Here is a 21256-nt window from a genome sequence, read left to right as displayed (position 1 = left end):
GCGTCACCATACAAACGACAGTGTGTACGTCAGTGCGCACGCACATGCTCGCATGGCGTACACGATTGATGGCACTGCAGCAGAGAAGCCATGGCCTCAGCTAGGCACAAGGCTCCTGGCAGGTAATCGATCCTCTCCCTCTCGCCTCCTCTTCGTCTCTCTGTACCGGGATTAGAATGAATGCGAGAGCGCTATCCCCTTCACGCACCACACGAACAGCTTTCCTTCCCCCTTCTCCCCCGACTCCGAGCAAAGCACATTTATTCCCGTCTTGAGCGCTGACTGATTTCATTTTCGCTATTCTTTTTCTCTCGACTAAGCGTGGAGGACTGAGAGAAAAGAAGAGATGCATACTCCCGGCTGGCCAAGCGTCGCCGAGCGACTCACTCTTCGGCGTATGCGCACAGTTTGTCTCTGGCCACTTTTCCTCCCACTCGCTTCTTCTGTGGCACTACAGCCTAGAACCCCTCAGTCAGCACTTCCGCGCGTTCTAGCCTGAGTGCCACAGTCTGGTACAACTGAGGCCGTGAAGGGCGCTGAGTCTGATAACGAGCAATCTCTCTCTTCAGACTTCCATGTGGTGGCCTCGTGGGCGAACGGGCCCAAGCGGAATGGTGCGGCATGGGGCTGTCATATCGCGTTGCCCAGTGCGCCTGCCAATACAGAGGCCCCCATGAAGACCCCCCGCAGTCATCGCTGAAGCGCAGCTATGCCACGCACCTGGGAAAGACCAGAGGCAGTTGTGCCACGATTCTCGAGAAGGGCACAACGTGCGTACCGCCTGACGAGGACGGGCAGGGGTTGAGTCGAACATACGCAGTAATGCCGCGCGTGCAGGGATATGTGGTAGTCTCTTTCCATAGGTGCTGACCTGGTGTACAGTCGCAGGCGCACCTGCAATGGAGTGGCGTTGGCGTGTAGTGTTGGCGAAGACCAATCCAACTCGTGAGTTGTCGTCTGCTTTGTGTGTGACCCGCCACCTCCTGTGAGCACTTACCATTGGCCTTCACTGGCATCGTCTCTCTCTCTCTCTCTCTCCGAGCCACCTAACGACCATCTTTGCCTCCGTTTGGTTAGCAGGCGTTGTAGCCGCTGGCGCTGCTCCCCTCGCAGGGGGGGGGAGGGTGCTCAGTGTGCTGCTCCTCATGCGCCTCCTCCGCGGAATACGCCTCGGCAGCCGCCCCCCACCTCAGTTACGACCCGTGTGACCGTAGCGCTCTGGAGTAATCACCCACCGCAGCCGTGGCGTGGATTGGCTTTGTCGCATGTGTGCCCTCAGAGCACTTGACCGGTCGATTCACACCGCCAACTAGGCCCGATGTGAAAGCGTTCAGCTGCCTCACCATCACGTCCACGCCCCCGCTACACCTGCTTGGCTACCTTGGGCGTCGTGGATGGGAATAATGTATCCGCCACCAAGCAATGCATGGGCCTTCAGTTTCTTATGAAGCCCTGCTACAGTACTCTCCGCGCCGTACGCCAGGCCGCCGCTTGCCGCCTTCACCTCAGTCTGTAAGAGGAGATGCGTTGGGCGCGCGTCGCCTTGTGGGGAAAAGAGGGTTCTGTAGTTCCGTAACTCGCTCACCTCGGTTAGTCACTGTGTTTCATGACTCAGAGGCTGGCCGCAAGCCAATGATGCGCTTTGATGGCGTCATCAGCGCTGGAGTGGAGGATCACGTGCATCAGTGCGTAGCTTGCATCGCTCAGGTCATTTGAATAGAGCACACACTAGCCCAGCCTCACCGTCACGGGAGTCAAATGACCTTGCCGGGAGAGACTCATGAAATTCTTTTCCTTTAGCTCTTCGCGAGCTGCAGGAGTTCGATGCGCTGCTGCTCCCTTCCTGTCAACGTGCCTCAGTCTTGATCGGCTCTTGCGTCCACGGGTAAACTTGTAGCCCTTGCTCGCGCATACGTCTCCCCTCCATGAGGTGCGTCGCGCTTCCCATGCTTGCTTCGGATTACCTCAGCGCTGAGAGGGGCCGAGCCTATCTTCTTTCGTTTTGGCCTTCAGTTCTTCGGCGGTGTAATCCGTGCCTTTTAACGCTCAAGGGATGCGAGGTGACGCTTGCATTTGTGTGTAATCGACTCGGGTCCCCGACATGCTTGAGCGGCGGTAGTCTTTGCTGGGTGACGACTGGTAACGAGATGAGCAAGCCTATTTTCATGTAGTCGGCATGTCGTCTACGAGATGGGGAGAGAGGGGGAAAAGCTGCACGGAGCGAGAGAGGTGTGCTGTAGCTGCAATACTGTGCAACTGAAGGAGGGGGCAGACGCAAGAGGTCATGCAGGTTAGAGCAGGGGGTGGGGGGAGCTTGTTGGATGGTGAGACTGCATTTCGCGGCCCTGTCCTGATGCCTGAAAAGACGATTCTGTACTCGATTGATGCCACTTGCCAGCCTCTAAACGTCCAGCAACGTGTGGGTGAGTCTTTGGATTCCGCATTACTCGCGGTGATTTTGCATGACAAGGAAGAAGTGCAGTGGTGATAACGGGCTCTGGCCGCCCCCTCCCCTCCCTCCCTTGACGAGATGGCCGTGCCAGGAGGCGCCCAATTTCCCCGTGTAGATGACATCCACATAGCAAACCGCACTACGACACATCAGACAAAGAACGAAAAGGAAAAAAAACTCCTAACCGCCGCCACTTGCGCTGTTGTTCGCTGTGGTCTTCGCAAGACTCGCTCGATGCGGCCTTGGAAGATGGTGGTCTCTACGTTGACGGCAGGCCCACACTCTGTCGTCAACCTCAGCACGTGGAGTCGTCTACGGCTTGAAGGCATCCCCATCTCGTCTCCCTCTCGCTGCCTCGTCTCCACTTCGCTCTTTCCAGCCGCTGTCCTTCTGTCTCTGTCTGTCTTCAGGATGCGCCCGGGGGCGGGCAGCGGGGAAAGTTGATCCAACGCCAAAGACAGATGGTGGTGGCGACGCTGGTGCCGTGACGGCGACACCGAAGGAGAGCAATCGCGGAAGAGCGAGGCCCGGAGACATGGGCGCATGGGCCCCACTACATAAAGCGCAGAGGCGGGACGAGAAGAGGTGCGGGGCCCTTCTGGTATTTACGAATTGCATAGAAAATCACAAAAATACGCACGCACACAGGTGAAGGCGCGTACAACGGAGCAACACGGCACTGGCAAAAAAGGCGCCGCCCCCCCCTCGCTCATGTCCTTCCAAACGCCCACAGAGCCCTTTGCTTCCCGCTCTCGCCGTTACCACGTCGTCTCGTTACGCGCACATCGCCTTCTTCAGAGCGGCATCGACGCTATTGAGGAACTCCTCGGTCGTCTCGTACTGCTCGCGCTTAACGCCGCTGGAGCCGTGAACACAGAGGGCCAAGTCCTTCGTCATGTGACCATCTTCGACCGTCTTGATGACGACCTTCTCCAGCATATCCGAGAACTTCACAAGGTCGCAGTTGCCGTCCAGCTTACCACGATGGGCGAGGCCGCGCGTCCAGGCGTAGATGGAGGCGATGGAGTTTGTGCTCGTCTCCTTACCCTGCTGATGCTGGCGGTAGTGACGCGTCACCGTGCCGTGGGCGGCCTCTGCCTCGATCGTCTTGCCATCCGGGCACATGAGCACGGATGTCATGAGGCCCAGCGAGCCGAAACCCTGTGCCACGATGTCGCTCTGCACGTCACCGTCATAGTTCTTGCACGCCCACACGAAGCCGCCCTCGCCCTTAATCATCTGCGCGACTTGGTCATCGATGAGCCGGTGGTTGTATGTGATGCCTGCCTTCTCGAAGTCGGACTTGTACTGTTCCTCGTACATGCGCTGGAAGGTCTGCAGGAACACGCCGTCGTACTTCTTCAGGATGGTGTTCTTCGTCGTCAGCACCAGCGGGTACTTGCGCATCAGCGCATACTGAAAGCAGCTCTTCGCGAAGCCTTCGATGCTCTTCTTCGTGTTGTACATGGCCATGCCCACACCCTCGCTCTTAAAGTCGTAGACGTCCAGCGTCGTTGGCGCGCTGCCGTCAGCGGGTGTGTGCACAAGCTGCAGCTTACCCGGCTTGTAGATGGTGTCCGTCGCCTTGTACTGATCACCGAAGGCGTGACGGCCGACCACAATTGGCTCCTTCCAGTGCTTTACGATGCGTGGGATGTTGGAGACGATGATCGGCTCACGGAACACCGTCCCGCCGAGGATGTTGCGGATGGTGCCATTCGGGCTCTTCCACATCTTCTTTAGGTTGAACTCCGTCACGCGAGACTCATCCGGGGTGATCGTGGCGCACTTGATGCCGACGTTGCACTTCATGATCGCCTCGGCGGCGTCGACGGTGACCTTGTCATTTGTCGCGTCACGGTGGGTCACGCTGAGGTCGAAGTAGTTGATCGGGACATCCACGTAGGGCAAGATCAGCTTTTCCTTGATGAGCGACCAGATAATGCGCGTCATCTCGTCGCCGTCCATGTCTACCACCTCATTCTTGACCTTGATGCGCTTGCCCAGGCAGACATTAGTGCTGGAGAAGGCGCGGACGGCGACGAGAGAGCTCGCCGAAGCAGCTGAAACACGACGGAACATGTAGACCCTAACCAAACCAAACGAGGAAAGGAAAAGGTTGCAAGAAGGCGAGTGCGGAGGGCGTGGGCGGGGGTGTCACGGAGAAGAAGAGCCGATGGCAGCTGGTGTGTGTGTGTGTGTGTGTGTGTGTGTGTCTGTAAGGGAGGGAGGGGGCTTCCCTTTCTACAGCCGTAAAACTGAGGGGGTGGGGTGGGGGGAATGAGTGCAAAACAGGAAAAATGCTCACAGACAAGGAACCAAGAAGAAGGGTGGGTGGAAGGGGAAGAGGGGGAGGAAGAGGGAACTCGTAGCGTTTGCTTGTGTATGCGTCACTGTTGTTCTTGTCGATGAAAGACGTCACGTGGCGTTTATACAGAGCCCACACACACACACAATGCCCACGCATGCTCGTACATACAGTGTGGTAGGGAGGGCCGGCGTTGACGGAGGGGGACGTGGACGCGGAGAACATGGAGGAGAGCGAGGAGGTGGAGGAGGAGGAGACGAAGGTGTCAGAGGAAGAGGAGAGGCCAAGACGACGAAACAGGGGGCGCGTGAAGAAGAGCCCGTCCGCTTCTTCTTCGTCCCGTTCCGTGCCTCTGCCAACGTGTGCCGCAGGGCTGTCAGGTGCGTGCGTGGACACCACTGCATCAAGGAAAAGAAGAACACCACAGCGGACCGCACATTACGTGTGTGTCTGTGGTGGTGGTGGTGATGGTGGGTGGGGAGGGGGAGAGGCTTGGGTGAGACCAGATTTTCCTTCCATTTACCCATCAGATGAAAGGCATACCGCCCCCCTCCTCCTACTCCTCTATCGCCACCGCTCCTTCGTTGTTCGTGGCATCGCTGCTGGCCTGCACCCCCCCCCCCCACACACACCCTTTTTAGTTGGACTGACGCTGTTTGCTCGAGTGCTCGGTGCCACAACTACATTGGCTTGCCCCCCGCGTGCGTGTGACATCTCAACGTCGCTTCTCCCCCCTCACCCCCCATTACACACACACACACACGCGTAATGTGCAAGCACGCGTGAAACGGGGAAAGAGAGAGAGTGGGGCAGGGGATAGGGGAAAGACATACAGACAGCGGTCTGGCAGAGTGACAGCCACCAAACAACTACGCGTGCCCCCCCTAGCAGCGGCAGCCAAACATCACAGTCAAGGCACAGGGCAGAGCCTCAGTCTGCAGGCTGATAGGGGCGGCATAGAGGCGAGTGGAAGGATAATGGGAAAGGGGTTCAAGACAAGAAAAGCGCTGGAAAGGAAAAGAGAGAGAGAGACACACACACACACAATGGTAGTCTCAGTGATGTACATCAAAACACGCATGATGGGCGGCGGCGAAGGGGCAAATAGGGGAGACGGAGCGGAGAAGGAGAAGGAGGAGGAGGGTTTCGCTACGCACCTACACAAGCAGACATGTAGACATACGCGCCTATGCTCTCCCTCGCGCCTGCAACCTCTTCCCCTTCCTTCATCTTTGCTCACGAGGGACCGTCCTCCTGGGGTCCCAGAGTCCTATCAAGGAGGTTCGGGTCCTTCCCGTCAAACGCGAAGGACTCACAGTGCGGCTGCCTGACTTCGCCTCCTCCCGTTGCCCCTAGGCTGGTCTGCGAAGAGGGCACAGTGCTGTCGACGCCGGCGCTTGCGGCGTTGGCTCTGGCCAGAGCTTGCTTTGTCGAAGGCGACTCCGATGAAAGTGGTGGTGCTGCCGCGACGCTGTCGCACCGCCGTGGGTGCAGAGTATAGCCTCGCGTCGGCAGAAGCGCCGTGCCGCGTCCAGCTGTGGCGATGGACGGGTTACCCATGGATACGCTCAGCATTGCCTGTAATCGATGAGCAGCAAGGGCAGCGGGCGTGGTGTAGGGGGAGGCACCGGCAGCCGCACCAGCCAGAAAGCCGTGACCGCGAACCAGTGCCGATGGCACCGCTGGTGGCACACGCGCGCGCTGCCGCCCCTCGACCTCGGCCAGCAGGGAGCGGTCGTAGCGGGGCATGAAGAGAAGCGTATCCTGCTGCTGCTGCGAGCTAATGATCTGCTGCTGTACAAGTGATGAGGCGTGCGTCTCAGGGACGCCGTACACCCACGAAGTCACCTCCGGCAGCGGCACCGGTGAAGGCGGTTGGCGGTCTTGCGGGTCGTAGGGGTGGTTGCCAGACATGCCGACCTGCCTCGATGGCGCTGACGATGACGAGAGTGGCAAGCAGTACGGGGCCCCGTTGGAGTAGGTGCTGGATGGCATTGGCACAACGCGGCCGGCAGCGTGCATCAGCGCCTCTCGGTACGCCAGGACCTGGTCGATAAGCCCACCAGCGGTGTAGAGAGGCTGGTTGGTGTCTGAGTAGTCGTAAGCGCCGCCGGAGGCCATGTGCCCGTAGGCATTCAAACTCAGGACGTCGCGCGGCGACAAATACCTCGCGGCTGCCATCAGCGTGGTGTTGTAGCCATGGCCGGCGAAGCTTCCGTCCTGGGTATACGGATTGCTGAGGGGGACCTGATCTTCGCAACGAGCAGCAACACCGCCGGCGCGGGCGGCGTGCCACTGCTGCGCCCGTGACAGCCCATGCTGGCGCAGGGGGGGAAGGGGTGCTATGGATGGAGTGGCACGCCCATCAGTGCGATTGGGCTGCTGATTTGACGCATACGGCCTGAGGGTGTACAACGCCTCCTCTTCACCAGACGAGCGTGCGTAGCCCTCGTCCTCCGGACTCGGCAGACCACTGCCAACATTGCCAGTCTTGCTGCTGCCTGCCGTGCTTGGAGCCGGCTGCGCGGTACGGCGACTGAGCTCGATGCCAACGCTGCCGCCGTGCGGACCGCCACCGACGATGATCTGATCAGGACGCGCGCGGCGGCGCAGGATGTTGTGCACCCGTTTTGCAGCCTCCATCCCGTACCACGCAGGACTACCAGATTTTACCTCGAAGGTGAGACGGTCGGGGTCGATGGAGGGCAGCAGGGCACCGCCATCGCCACTGTGCTCACCAGCAACGCCCCACTTCGCCGGGCGGCTGCCGCTGCTGTCGTTGCCAGCGCTACGCTCCTTCTGCAACTCGAACCGCATCATGAGCTCCCACATGCGCTGTTGCTTCACTGCCTGCAGATACTCCAGTTCTCGCCGGATACTGCGCATCGCCTCCTTGTTCGAGTCTCCGCCAAACTTGCCCGCTCCCCTGCCCTCGTCGTCATCGAGATAGATGTCTGCAAGCATCGCTGCGGCCCCGTCATCACCGCCATCCGCGTTTTGCGGATGACGCTTGCTAAAGAGCGCCGCCAGCTCGTGTGCAACCTTGAGGCCAACATCGGAGTCGTCGCTGCCGGCCGCGGCCAAGGGACTGGTGCCGCTCGCATTGCTCGGCATCAACGGCACGTCGGTTAGGTGAAACAGGTCTTCTGCCTCAGACGCCTGCGATCCACTGGACCCCTGCACAGATGATCTCCGCTTCGAGCGAGCGTTGCCAGCGGCCCGCTCTGGCGCAGCGCAGAAGGCCATGTAGTGAGCAATGCCCCGGGCATCTTCTAGAGCCGGACCACCGTCCTCGGTGGGGGTGCTACTGCTGTCACCTCTACTCTTGTGGCGGCGCGCCAGCATTAGCGCCGTAACGAGCTCGCTAGGCGCAGCGCCAGCAGCCGAAAGTGGCACGGGGTCAGAGGAGTCCTTGCTGTCCTTGCTTGGTAGCACAGAGTGCTGCCACTGCCGCCACCGCAGCTCATCAACGACGCATCCGAGCACTGCTGCATCCACGGCGGATAAGAACACCGGTGAGGTGCACGGTGGACCAGTTCCGTTGAGAGCTCCAGCGAAGACGGCTTCATCATCCTCGCGATCGAGCAGGCCTTGCATCTGTCGTAGTTCCCTTGTAAGTGCGAGCAGCCCTCGCGCTGTCGTAGGCGTAATGAGCTCCAGAAGCGCGATCACCTCGCGATGCTGCGCGTGCGCAGCGCCTGCCTGGGCAAAAATGAGGTCCACCGGCACCTCGCCCTCCGAGGTAAGCGACTCACTCGACCTGTCCTTCGCGATGCCACCATCGCTGCGGCGAAGGTCCAGCAGCGGCAAACCCACCGCATACTCCACCGCCGCCATGTGCACTGGGTGAATGCGGTGCTGCTGGTAGGCGCGAAGGATTGCCTCATAGAGCCGCCTTTGCGCGACACTGTGGGCTCCTTCGGCGGTGTAGAGGCGGTTTAGCTGTCCCTGATAGCCGGCCACGCCATCTCGGTGAAGGGGCAACATGGCCATAGCTGCTTCCATGGTGGGCCCAGCAGGCTGGTGAAGGGGTAGAAGGGAGTCCAACTCATCCGGGGAGTCGTCGGCACTCTTGTCGGCTGGCGTGGCGACAGATTGGCGCTGCGCCTTCTGCTGCGGCCCAGTCGCTTTGGACTGCGTCGGCGAGACTACAGGCCTCCTGCGCCACTTGGAGGCGCGCTTCTCGCTGCCGCTGGCGGGGGTAGAGTTGCACACAACAGCCCCACTGATTTTCGGTGTCAGTGCACGCAGCAGCGTGGCATACACGTCTGCGACATCACGCATGCTCGCATCCACGTCCGCAAGCAGCACTACCTGGTCATCACTCGAGGACACTATCCAGGGAGGCGCGTTGTCTAGGGCATGGTTCTGTGTGCCAGCAGCGCTGGACGTGGATGCGGCCAGGTGCAGCGTGGACGGCACGAGCACCATGCAAGAGGGCGACGGCGTTGTGTGCGCTGCACTGAAAAGCTGCTGACTTTTCACGTCACACCAGGGGCGAAGCTGCTGCTCGGTGACGAGTTCTGCTTGCACAGCCTCAAGATAAGCTTGAGTCGACCCACACCCCTCGATCGTGGCCTGTACGTAAGTCTTGGCTGCCTGGCAAGCGGAGAGAAGTTGCTCGGGTGAGACATCCGCAACGACGGGCATCGCTGCGGCTGCGGACTCCGGCTGATGCCCTTGCGAGGTCATCATGGCCTGCTTCACGCGTTGGAGCTCGCTGGTCATGTAGGCGACGCGCAGACCATACGCCGCGTACTCGCGCGCGATGCTTGCAGCCACGCATCGCACCTGCGGGTCCGTCACCGCACCGATCGGGACCGCATTGGCACCATCGAGAGGACCAGCAGCTGCAGCGATGTCGGTCGCATCCAGGCCGGGGGTCACCATGGCCGTCAGAGCGCCGAGAGGCGCTGTCGCTGCTGCTGCTGAGGATAACGCTCCGTTCGCGAGCGTCGCATCGTACTGGTCCGGGCCAAGGCCATTCAGCGTAAACTGCAGACGCATCCACGCACTGTGCCGGTCCTGCTCTGCACGGGAGAGCTCCTCCTGCAGCAGCGCTGCGTACGCACTGGTGGAGGGCTTCTGAAGCTTCAGTGCTACCCGGGTGAGTTGCGTCTTGCACACCTGGAGGAGAGCAGCGAGCTGCTGGCGATGGGAGCGTTGGAGGGAGGTCACGGCGTCCTGCACGGCAGCCTCGGTGCGTCGCGCGACAGCCTCCTCCATACCCTCCCTTTGGGTGCTGTCGCTATCGATGACCTTTACTGCGTTGGCACCCCCCTTCGTGAAGTACGTCGACGCCGCCGCTCCAGCACCACTGCCAGCCACCCCCTTTTTGCCAGCCGGCACGGATTCTACCCCAAAGCGCGGCTTGGCTGCCTTCTTACTTGTGGCGCGCGGGCGCTGTGCCCTGTGACCTCGAGCGGCACCGCGCCTGCTTGCGAGAGCGTCGACCTCGTCGACGTCCGCGCTGGAGCTGCTGTTCCGGTCCCCATCGTCCGTGTTGTCTGAGGCGCCGACGATGCCCGCGGTAGGGCTGCGATTGCTACCGGCACCCTTCTTCTGGCCCTTCGCACTTTCTTGACTGAGGGTGGCGCTCAGCAGCAGCTGATCCATCTGCCGCAGCTCCTCCAGATGCCGGATGCGCAGAGTCTGTGCCTCCAGCACCTCCAGCGCGGCCTGCAAGCGACCCGCCATGCGCGCCTGCAGCCCATCAGAGCTCTCTGCCGCCGTCTGGCTGTTACCGAAGTCCGTATCGTCCAGGCGCCCCTGCAGCTCCTTGAGCTCCAGTTGGAGAGAGCGAATTACCCGGTCCGCCGCCTCGCGCTCCCTGCGCTGCTTTTGGCCGGCCGCTGCTTTGCTGGCGGCGTTGTTAGAGGCGGCCTTCATCTCCTGAAGGTGAAGCTCCAGCTGAGTGAGCGAGAGGTTGGCGTCCGAGTCCAGCGCGGTCATCTGCTCCGCCTCCCGCACGATGGCGTTGATGAGAAGCGGGGAATACGTCCTCGAGCGAGACGTCTGCTCTGGTGATTGGGCGGTAATTCCCGCACGGCCACCGCCAGGGCGTCGGCTCCCGCCGCTGAACCGACGTCCGCCACGCCGACGGGGGGACGTGGGGGCTCCGCTAGGTCGCCCACCTTTCAGAAGGGTCATAATTCGGTCATTCGCCATCTCCAGCCGCTCCTTGAGGATATACACCTGCTGCTGCTTGCTAAGGTGCACTGTTGAGCCGCTGTCGGGGCGCTCCGGAAGGGTTTTCGCGTTGACACCGTCGCCGGCCGCGCCAGGAGCACCAGAGTGGTGTCGTCGGAGGACGGCTACGGTGCGATGCAGCCGCTCCACCTCTTCTTGCATGGCATCGATGGACGCCTGCTTGCTTTCGTTCTCGGCCAGCAAACGGCCCAGCTCTTTCTCTAGTGCCTCTTGTAGGAGGCGCTGCTGGTGCTTCGACACGTCCACGTCGTCCTCGGCGCCGCCCGCCCCGTCTCCTACTTCGCTGGTATGACAGCGACGACGAGAGTGTGAGTACCAGGGATACACCTCCTGCGTCATCACACTAGCGAAGACGTCTCTTTTAGTGGAGAAGCTCAAAATGGGCTCATGCAGTGCGTGTTGATTAGCCGGCAGACGAACCCCAAAGTGCGCCACACTCGTTGGGCGCCTGCGCAGCCGCGGCACGCCCACGCCAAGAATTGGCTCACCCTGGCTCTGAGCGAGGTCAGCGTCGGACTCGACAGAGCCGCTGCGGCTGCAGCGACTCGCTCCACTGCCGGAACACTTGGCGCCGACTTCAGCCTCGGCACCTCCCTGCTGCTGCAGTAGATTCCGGCTAGCCTCGCCGTAGCGTTGAGCTCCGCCCTGCGTGGAGAGCGACTGGGCTCCAAGCACCTCTAGTACCCCGGCGTCGTCAACCCGGTTATCCCAGGCGAGACGCTGAAGGGCATCCATGTCCAGCCCGCCGAGGAGGACGCTGCGTAGACTCATGTAGTTGCCCACCGCTGCCTTGGAGCGCACGTCGTTGCGCCACCGTCCCACCGACGACACAAACTCGCTCGTGAAGAAGTCGACGAGGAGATTGTCCATGCTGTGCGCCAACACAAGGTCGTACCCGGCTGCGTAGGCATCTTCCATCGTGATGTGGTGCGTTGGGGTTACGACAAAGCCTGCGCCCTGCATCGACACAGTCATCATCCCGGCATCATTGGGAAGCAGGAGCACGAGCAGCATCTCCAGCCCGTACTCCTGGTCAACAAAGCGCACGTGGCGGGCAATGTCGCCGAGGTCCTCGTGGGTGAAGGCGTCCACGAGAACCAGCCGCGGCAGCGTGTCAGGCGGTGGCGGCGGCAGCGCGCTCTCCACGTCATCCTTGAGGGCCGCGTCGTCCAGCCCTTCCTCTTCCTCCTCCTCCGCTTCTTGGTCTGGATGCCTGTCGGAGGCACCGCTGTCATTGGGGTGTCTCCTGGCAGCGATAGCCCCCCTGCCCATACGAGTGCCATCCGCAGACGCCCCAGCGCTGTCTTGTACGGTGTCCTTGAGACCCAACCTCTCCAGCTCCTCCTGCGCCCTCTGCTTCAGCGTAGCACGCCCACGTCCATGCGCGTAGCGACTCTGTCTGAGCGGTGACGCACGACGGCGCACACGGTAGCCGTGTTTTGCCGTCTCGACAACGTAGTCCTGCAAGATGGAGGTGGCCTCAGTGAGTGTTTGTGCCTGCGTCACGCGCCAGCGGTACAGGCGCAGCTGGGAGTCCATGACAGAGAGCGACAGCGGGTTGGCGGACAGTACCAACGCGTGCGCGGCCTCGGTGCGCTCGTGAATGCGGTGCTGGAACCGGTAGTAGGCCTCGCTCTGCCGCTGCTGGGCCCGGCGCGAGGCGGGGCCGACGTGCGGCAACCCGTCATAGAGCACATAGTTCGTCACCTCCTCCTCACTTTGTGGCAAGTCCAGCGTCGCTGCAGCGGCGGTTGATGAGAAGGTGCCTGCGCCCGCCTCCGTCTCCGCGATGGGAGTGTCGGCATTGGCTGAGAACGTGGTTGTGGAAGGCGGAGCGGGGCTACGGGCAGCAGCACTGCCATTGCCATGGGCGACCGAGCCCATGCCACCTTTACATACCGCCCCCCTGCTGCCCGCGGAGGTGCTCGCTGGCAGGGACAACAGATTTCCTGCAGCGGTTTTCCCCATGCACGGCGGGTGACTGTATACCTTGTTCAGGTCCACGCTAGCGCCATTGCTATTGGCGATAGTGACGGATGGTGGCGCAGCCCACCCACGCGGTGGACGACTCTCCAGCATGGCACACAGGCCACGATGAGCAGTGCCGTGAACGAGAGCAGTGGGGAGGGGTGAGTGAGAAGAAGAGCCCTGGCCTAAACACGCCAGCGAAGGGAGCAGCGAGAGGGAAAACAAGAAAACCAGTATGCATGGACAAGCCGAGGCTGGGGAAGGGCTCTGACGAGTACCAAGACTGAGCCGGAGGGAAGTGGGGTGGATGAGCAGAAGGAAGGGTGCCGTCGCGACACGTGGCTGCCAAGCTGTGAGTGTGCAGATGTGTGTGGCCTTGGTTTTCCCCTTCGGTGCCAGTGCCTCTGGCCTTCTCGTATCCCCGCCCCTTTGGGTATGCCTGTGCGTGTGTGTGTGTGTGTGCGTGGAGGAGGGAGGCGGTGATGACGTACACCGTCGAGGGAGAAAAAGGCCAAGCCTTGTCGATGGAGAGAGAGGGGGGCGGAGCAGAGCAGAGCAGAACACATTAGGAAAATCAAGAAGAGGTGTGACAAGCGGGGAGATGTCGAAAGGGTTCCGGGGTGGGGTGGGGTGGGGGAGGGGGCCTCTCAAGACATACCCGAAACCTATGCACACGTTGTCGGCGCCAGTGACACATGCTTTGATCGAGAAAGTTAAGAGGAGGGTCAAGTGCACTCTGAATAGCCAGCATCTGCGGAAGGATGTGGGGAAAGTGAAAGGAGAGGAGAATAGCGAAGGAGATGATGGGATGGGGTGAGGCTCCTCCCTCACAACCGCGGAAGATGACGCGCCAAGTCGCGGGTGCACTGCCACAGCGCCTCTTATTCTTTGCACACCTCTGCTCTTACCATCTCGCTGAGGACGAAGAGCAGCTGCCGCCCGTGGGGCCCACACGTCCTACAGAACAAAGGAGAGAAAGTCAGCGGACACGGAGAGCGAGGAAATGGGAGAAGTGCCGCATAGCGCTCCAGATGCCTCCAGTATACGCACGTGAACACGAACGGCCATTCTTACTTGAATACCGCGGTTTACTGCTGCTGGCAGGCGCGAGGTGTGCTGTCAATCATGGCAGTCTTGATGCCCACATGATGAGGCACCGCCGCCGCCGACTCACGCGGCAGTGCGCTCCCGCTGCTCTCGTCGGTCAGCTTGGTCAGCTCGTCTGCCCGCGGGCCAGGGGCGCCTCTGTCCTTCACGAACGCAAAGCATGTGCCCTGTGCACGCGAGAAGTGGTTTCCTCCAGCCTCCCCATCGCAGCGGCCCGTCAACACGACGATGATTGTCTCATCCGGGCAGGCCTCAATTATCTGCAGCACGCGGCGGTTCGTGTCGTGCACCCTGCGGAACTGCGCTACCATGCGCGCAGAGCTCGTGTCACAGCTCCTGAAGACCCCAGCGAATGGCGTTTTCTCGCCAGTCTCGCTTTCCTCTCCTGCTGCCACCGCAGGGAACGGCGCCGATGGTTGTGCTGGCGGCAGAGTCACATCCACCTTCGCTTGTGTTAACTGAACCCAGAACAGAGAGAAGCTTGGCTTGTGTGATGCGGCCTTGTCGCCATCGGTGCCGTTGGCAACGGCGGCAGCTTCATGGGCCTGCTGGCTCACGCGGCGCTGCAGAGCACGCACAGCTTTGCGCATCGCGTCCTCATCATGACGCACGGGCACGGCATCAATACGACCTGAGCTTGCTGCAGATGATGGAGGCGCACTTGGCACCGTGCCCCCGCTCGTCTCTCCGTAAGTTGCAGAGGAGGCGTTGCTCTGCGGTGCGGGCAGGAGGGAAGTCAGCGTGACGGCGTCGTCGAACAGGTAAATCTGAACATTCGGGTCCGCCTCGGTGATGCAACCCAAGACGCTCACGCGCGGTCGCACGCCAAAGGAGGGGCCGTTGATGAGCTTCAGCTGCGTCAGCTCCGCGCTCACCACGGCGTCAGTGGCACTGTTGTGCGGGCCTTGCTGAATGCGTCGCTGAAGGTAGCGCTGGGCGAGGAAGCGCAGGGCGTTCTTGTAGGGAAGTCCTGCCGGATGTGGGAACAACCGCGTTGTGTCCAGCACGTAGCAGTTGGGGATGCACTTGCATGCCTTGAAGTCGTTCTCGAGGCTGTGGCCGACCACAAAGGTCTGCGTGTCGACAAGGCGCTGTAGCGCCTGCTGGCAGTCTGCGAGGGTGGTGGAGACGGGCTCGAGCATCGCGGCATCAATGCCGCTGAAGCGAGTCCGATAATCTGTAATGCGCTGACGTGGCTTGACGAGCAGATCCAGCACCACGCTGCCCGTCAGCACGTCTACTAGCGTCGCTCGAGCCAGCGCACTCTCACCGCCCTCGATCTGCACCATCTCACAATCAAAAGCGACAACCCTCACCCCTCGCCCTGTCGCGGAGGTGGCGTCTGCTGTGGCAGTGGTGGAAGGCGCTGGGAAGCTCACCCAGCTGTCCTGTGCACCTCCCACGCCGTTGCCCCCTTGCAGGGCAGTTTCCTTGTCAGCCGCAGGCGCGGCAGCCGTCGACTCTGGAGGAGGCGCAAGGGTGAAGCCTAACTCGTGCAGCTCAGCTGTGTGCTCGGGGAGGTGCAAGGCGTACTGCTGAAGAAGGTCCCGATTCGCCCAGAGGTGCTGGTACTGCTGGAAGGCGTCCGATGCGAAGGTAGGCGAGGCCGCTGCTGGGGGCGATGCGGCCATCACAGAGATATCCCCGGAGGCTGCGCCGTCGGCTGTGCCCGACTTCGCGTGTGCCTGTAATGCCTGTTGAAACATGGTACCGACGCCGCGGGCATCCCTGACGGCGGGGCTCGCGCAATGGACATCCGACCCGTCCCTCTCCTCACCGCCGCGACGGAAGTTTGGGTGGAAGCGATTCACCGCTGAGGACGAGGCAGCCGAAGAGGATCTTAGCCGGCCCAGCGCGTCGTTGCGCCACCACAGGTCCTTCTCCAGTTCATTGCGGGTGCTTGGAATGAAGAGTGGGCAGTACTGCACCCCGCCAGCACAACCCGCTCCACGACTCTGGCGCGCCCAGCATCGGCCCTCTCGCACCGGACGCAGCATAGCACTGCACAGCTCCTTGTCCCAGTGCGCAGTCGAATCATCATCGTCCTTTGCATTCGCTGCCGTTGCGGTGCTCTCCACAGCATGACCCGTGGTGCTGTCATTCGTGGCCGTCGAGTGCGGTGGGGTGGCTTGCTCTTGGGGAGCGCTGTGGTGATGCGCCTCACCGCGCGTTCTCGGAAGACCGACGCCGGTGCACAGCATCTCATCATACGACCAGCCGTTCACGTAGATGACAACGGCGTTACGCACGTACGACTTGTTCTTGATAAAGAAAACGCGTGGCGACTCGATGATCGGGACTGGCGCCGGCACACACCAGAGAATGAGGTTGGCAATGTCGTGTGGTGCAAGCGCTGAGCGCTGCGCACGGTCTTGCTCGAGCTGGAACTGCAGCTCCACTTCAGAGAAGCGCTGCTGCAGCGGAGTTGGAGCAGTAGTGCCACGGCTCAGCTCGTGGGGCTGGCGCTGCTGCGGTGCCGGCGGAGGTGGGCACGTTATCTCCCTCGTGGCATCTTCTCCCTGCCGCGCTTTTTTGTGTCGGCTCTTCTTCTCACCATTTCTGCGTTCTGATGAGGTGGCGCCGACAATGACGGGGGTTGCCAATGGAGAGGACGCACAGTGCACGCTGCTGGGCTTGCCTTGACTGCTGCTACGGCTGCTGGCAGAGGAAGGCGCGGATGACGAGGGACGTCTTCGATGTGCCAGGTGTGGTCCCTCGCCGTCGAGTGCCGCGGAGTGAGAGCCTTGAAGGGAAATGAAAGGCATTGGACCACACCTCGACTTGCCGTCTTCGCTTGTGTGGTAGCGGCCACAGTCAGCACACACACACAGGGGGTGGCTACGTAGGCTTGGGAAAACGTCCCTCTAGTGGGGGCTTACAGACAACAGTGAGGAAGAAAGAGAGCAAAAATCACAGACGCGTTCAAGCGATGAATGGAGACGCTCAGAGCGCCGCCACGCACCTGCAGAAAAATTTGCGACCGCCTGTCTTCTCTCGTGCCTCTTCAATTCCTGTCCTTTGTCGGTAAGGCGGTGTGGCGGGGCAGAGCTTCACACCCCGCGCTGTCTTCACGCGCGGGTAGGAAAAGAGAGAGGTCGTGGGGTGGGCGCTGTCTTTATCGTCACGGGTCTACAACACGTGAGGTGCCTTATGTAGATGCATGCTTGTGTGTGTGTGTGTGTGTGTGTGTGTGGATACCCGAGTGATGGCGGCGGGGGAAGGGAGGGAGACGTAGAGCTGAAACGGCGAAAGAGAGGAGCAAGAACAGGTCCACACGTCTCTCTCCACACACACATGTATGTTGGAGAGGCGGGAGGAGGCGCACCCGCACACAGACGCTTATTCCGCGCAGAGGGGACGTTTCTGCCATGGACGTTGCTGCCGCTGCTAGTGCCGCTGCTCCCTTTTGGGTCATCGCATGCGTGAGGCAGCTGGCACGCATCCTACATCGTTCGTTTTGGGGGTTTCACTTTCCCATGTGGCCGCAGTTCGCTCGGTTTTTCTCTGCGCGACAGAGAAGCGGGAAAGGGGGTGGGGGGGGGGGCGCAAAGGAGAGCCACCGTACACCCGTCTACACACCGGCCCCGACGCTCGGCGATACGGGTGTCACCCAACGCCGGGAAATGAGCCTCTGCACTGGCGGCACGGACGCAGTAACGTAGAGGACGAGGGAAGGAGGGGGGGCAGATGAAGCCCACAATAGCCACAAGGAGTTCTCCAGACTCCACCCCCCCCTCCATCCTCCTTTGTGGACCACATCGTTACCCCGACACACACATACGCACGCACGCACCCGAGACTCAACACGCAGCAATTTCGATCGAACAGCATACACCCCCAATGGTGCGCATAAAGGGGTGTGGGGTTGGAGGAGGATACCCAGACACGAGCACGCACGCAGCCAACCACTACAGCTCCCTGGGACGATATGGACAATGCTGGCGGGAGGGGAGGCGGGGGAGCGGCAGTAGAGCGAAGGAAAAAATGGAGAGGGGCGACTTCAATTCCCCGAATGCGAGCGCAAAGTAAAGACGGCAGCGACACCGTCACGCACTTTCAAGCCAAACCAAAGAAGAAAGACAGGCAAGTGGCCAGGCACGAGGCGGAGAGTGCGAATGCCTCAGGGCGCTGCACACCAATCAGCTTTCCGAGAAGAAAGCACGCAGCGACGTCATCCTGTGTGCGCAGCATGACGGGTGTTTGAGCAGAGAGGGAAAAAGAAGCGAGAAAGCAACGCAGGGGCGCGAGCTGGAGACGATTGCAAATAAGGCGACATGAAAGGCCATACACCGCCGTACTCGAATAAAGTGCCTCTTCTCCCCATACATCACCGTGCCCCCATCCCCCCACCGAGTCCGACAACTCCCCGGGCGACGTCGCTGCTGCTGCTGCTGCCGCCGCCGCCAACGACACAGGGTCACCGCATTGCTCCCCCCTTTTCTACGACTTCAGGATACACGCAGCACAGATGTTGAGGACGCCGATGGCGAAGAGATAAATACCGATCACCCAGCCACCAATACCATTGCCAAGAATCACGCCGCCCATAAACACGTACAGGAAGGCGCGGCCGATCGGCGAGACAAGAAAACGCGCGAAGCTGGCGAGCATCGGGTGATTCATCAGTCCCGACTCCGCCGAAGGGATCATAATGGAAAATCCCAGCAGGTAGAGGAGCGCTGCAAAGGTGCGGACATCGTTGAACCGGTGCGTAATAAAGAGAAAGAGTGAATAGGAGCCGCAGGCGAAGGCGCCGATAATGTTCAGAATTTTTAGGACGAGGGGAAACGGGCGGCTGTGCAGAAGATCGTCAAAGTTGGGTCGCGGCATTGTACTTTTCCGTGATGCACTTCTGCGTGGATGCGTGGTGCGTACGTAGGAGCGTCCAGTGACGAAGAGTCACCAAGAAGATGTGCAACGCAAGCGTGGTGAGGCTACGCGTGCTGATACCTCTGGCGCGTGCGTCGTCTCTGAAGTTATGCCCACGTATACGCGCGATGGAGAGTGTGTGTGTGGGGCGCGCTCCTGCGAAGTTACAATACCGTCGCGGCCGTTGTTGGTGTGGGTGTGTGTTGAGGATTCGACTAGAGGAGCAGAGGCGAGACGAGAGACGGGGATGAGGAGGAGTGGGAGGGGGCAATACGAGTGATAGCAAAGACAGCGATTTCCTGGATGAGGACGAGCCCTACGGAATCAAGCACACACACACACACACATACATACAGTGAGTGCTGTGTGAGTGTGTCTGTGTGCCATGCTTCTCTGTTCCCCCTCTAGCGGTACTTGGTGTGCCGACGTAATGACGACACACTCCACAAAACTGAAGGAGGGTGCTGAGAAGGTGTGCCGGAACACTTCCCCACTAAGGGCGGCGAAAGAGAAGAGCGAAAATTTGCGCGATGCGACGCTGCCACCCTCTGCGCGTCAGTCTCAATGTGTGGGGAGGGAAGAAAGGTGGCACACGACGAGTATGAGCGAAACGGTAGGCATTCGCGCGTGGCATGTATTCAGCAGTGCTGTCGAGGGGAGACAGATGGAATAGACGCTGAGCCTCTACGCGAAGGGTGCAACTCATCATCCTTTCTATTGCCTGTCCTGCTCTCCCATGGCAGTGCCTTCTCGATCGCTGTCTTTGTTGTTACGGTGCGACGGTGACCCGATGGCGCTGCGCCAACTGCGCGGCCCGTCTTTCACCTCCTGCAGTGGCGCCGTCCGCAGTGTTTGCCGGCGTGCAATGTGCGTCGCCACTTCCTCTCCAAGCAGCTTCTCCACCATGGCCTCTCGCACAATGCCGTCCATGATGCGACGTTGCTGCCACTTGCTCTTCCGGCTCATGTTGTACTGATCATTCAGGAACGCCGCCACCCGCGCCTCGCGCTTGCTGAGGCCTCGAAACGACGGCGAGTAGAGGTAGACGGTGATGGCTGTCCCCTCCCACGTGACATGCGGGCACTTGTCGCTGCCGTAGCAAAAGGCCCACAGCCGGCCCATGAAGAGGTACGCCTCGCGAAAGGCTTCAAAGTGGAAGGTGCGCGTGATGGCCTCCTCGCTGATCTGCGAGAACGCCGGCGTCGGCGGCTCCGAGTCAGAAGCGGAGGTGGACGACGATGATGACTGTGCGGCATTCACCACATTACCGTCAGCCACATCCTCGTACACAGGCCGCCAGTGCTTAACGGATTTTAAGAAGTCCTCCACTTCGTCGTCCCGCATGCGTCGCTCGTGTCGAGCGTAGCTGCCACCATGCTGTGGGTTGGAGTTATGAAACACATTGAAGCCGTAATCACCCTTGTATGCTCGCTGTGTGGTGAGGGCAGAGGAGACGGCAGAGCGGGACGAGCATTGCCGTACTGGAGGCCGAAAACTGTGGCGTAACCTCTGCGGTGCCGTTGGCGCGCGAGAGCCACGTAGCAGCCCGGCAAGCAGCATGACTTGGAAGGTATATGTATAGTAGGAGTGAGTAGCGGTGACGCAGGCAAGGGCACGTATACCACCAGAGAGACTACAGGGCGTACAAAAGGGCAAGCGAAAGCGTCTGAGAGAGCAAAACAGAGCAAGGGGGTTTTAAGTTGAGCACAAACAGCAGAGAGAGAGAGACTCTCTACTGCCGACGTCGCCCCCTCCTCTTGCTGAACTCTCCCCCTCTTTCCATTCTTACACCTCTGCTGAGTTACCCGATACGATCTGCGTGAGTGAGAGAGAGGGAAGGGGGCAGAGACACGGTTGGATCTCTTTCTCTTCCGCCAGGCCGCTGTCGTGGAAGCCAGTGCCACACCCCCTCCCCAGTATCAGCCGTGTATTCTTTAGGGTGGTCTTTGCATTTTCCCTTTGCATCTCTTGGCAAAAAAAAAAACGAAAAAGGAGAACGTCTCTGTAGCCGTGATGAATCCATGTCCGTGCAGATGACGTTGTCTGTGGTCCGTGCCTGGGAGGCATGACACACGCACACGCCTCAGAGGGGAGGGGAGGGGATGGAGGGAGAGAGCGAACGCGAAGGCCCCGCCGTGCGCGTGCGTAAGACGCTCAAACCGGCAACAAGCGAGATAAAACTTTGAAGAACCAGAAGAGCGATGCCTTCACTAAAGCGAGAAAAGAGCGGAGAGAAAACGCAAGCAACACGATGGCGGTGCGGGCGTCTATGTAGGCGTGCCTGCATGACTTGCGTGTGCGTGCGTGCGTGCGTGTGTGTGTGGGGGTGGGGGGTGGGGGGG

The 21256-nt window shown here is 60.7% G+C and overlaps 5 protein-coding genes across 5 annotated transcripts; all 5 read right to left on the bottom strand.

The window, feature by feature from the left end:
- Positions 1–3226: 3226 nt before the first annotated feature.
- On the bottom strand, positions 3227–4534 carry LPMP_100290 (isocitrate dehydrogenase [NADP], mitochondrial precursor, putative; the record flags this gene model as incomplete). The annotated part of the gene is made up of 1 exon (XM_010698449.1): positions 3227–4534. One exon carries the CDS (start codon positions 4532–4534, stop codon positions 3227–3229), a length of 1308 nt encoding a protein of 435 aa, XP_010696751.1.
- A 1462-nt stretch (positions 4535–5996) lies between these two features.
- LPMP_100280 (hypothetical protein) lies at positions 5997–12854 on the bottom strand (the record flags this gene model as incomplete). Its single annotated transcript, XM_010698448.1, has 1 exon — positions 5997–12854. The coding sequence occupies one exon, from the start codon at positions 12852–12854 to the stop codon at positions 5997–5999; it is 6858 nt and encodes a 2285-aa protein (XP_010696750.1).
- Positions 12855–14026: 1172 nt separating this feature from the next.
- Positions 14027–16810, bottom strand: LPMP_100270 (hypothetical protein; the record flags this gene model as incomplete). Its single annotated transcript, XM_010698447.1, has 1 exon — positions 14027–16810. One exon carries the CDS (start codon positions 16808–16810, stop codon positions 14027–14029), a length of 2784 nt encoding a protein of 927 aa, XP_010696749.1.
- Positions 16811–18485: 1675 nt separating this feature from the next.
- On the bottom strand, positions 18486–18875 carry LPMP_100260 (golgi apparatus membrane protein, putative; the record flags this gene model as incomplete). The annotated part of the gene is made up of 1 exon (XM_010698446.1): positions 18486–18875. The coding sequence occupies one exon, from the start codon at positions 18873–18875 to the stop codon at positions 18486–18488; it is 390 nt and encodes a 129-aa protein (XP_010696748.1).
- A 753-nt stretch (positions 18876–19628) lies between these two features.
- Positions 19629–20474, bottom strand: LPMP_100250 (pterin-4-alpha-carbinolamine dehydratase, putative; the record flags this gene model as incomplete). Its single annotated transcript, XM_010698445.1, has 1 exon — positions 19629–20474. One exon carries the CDS (start codon positions 20472–20474, stop codon positions 19629–19631), a length of 846 nt encoding a protein of 281 aa, XP_010696747.1.
- Positions 20475–21256: the final 782 nt, after the last annotated feature.

The sequence above is a fragment of the Leishmania panamensis genome (genome assembly GCF_000755165.1).
Source record: "Leishmania panamensis strain MHOM/PA/94/PSC-1 chromosome 10 sequence".
Classification (NCBI taxonomy): Eukaryota; Euglenozoa; class Kinetoplastea; order Trypanosomatida; family Trypanosomatidae; genus Leishmania; species Leishmania panamensis.
Note: the sequence above shows the minus strand (reverse complement) of the source record. Positions and strands in the feature narration are given on the sequence as shown.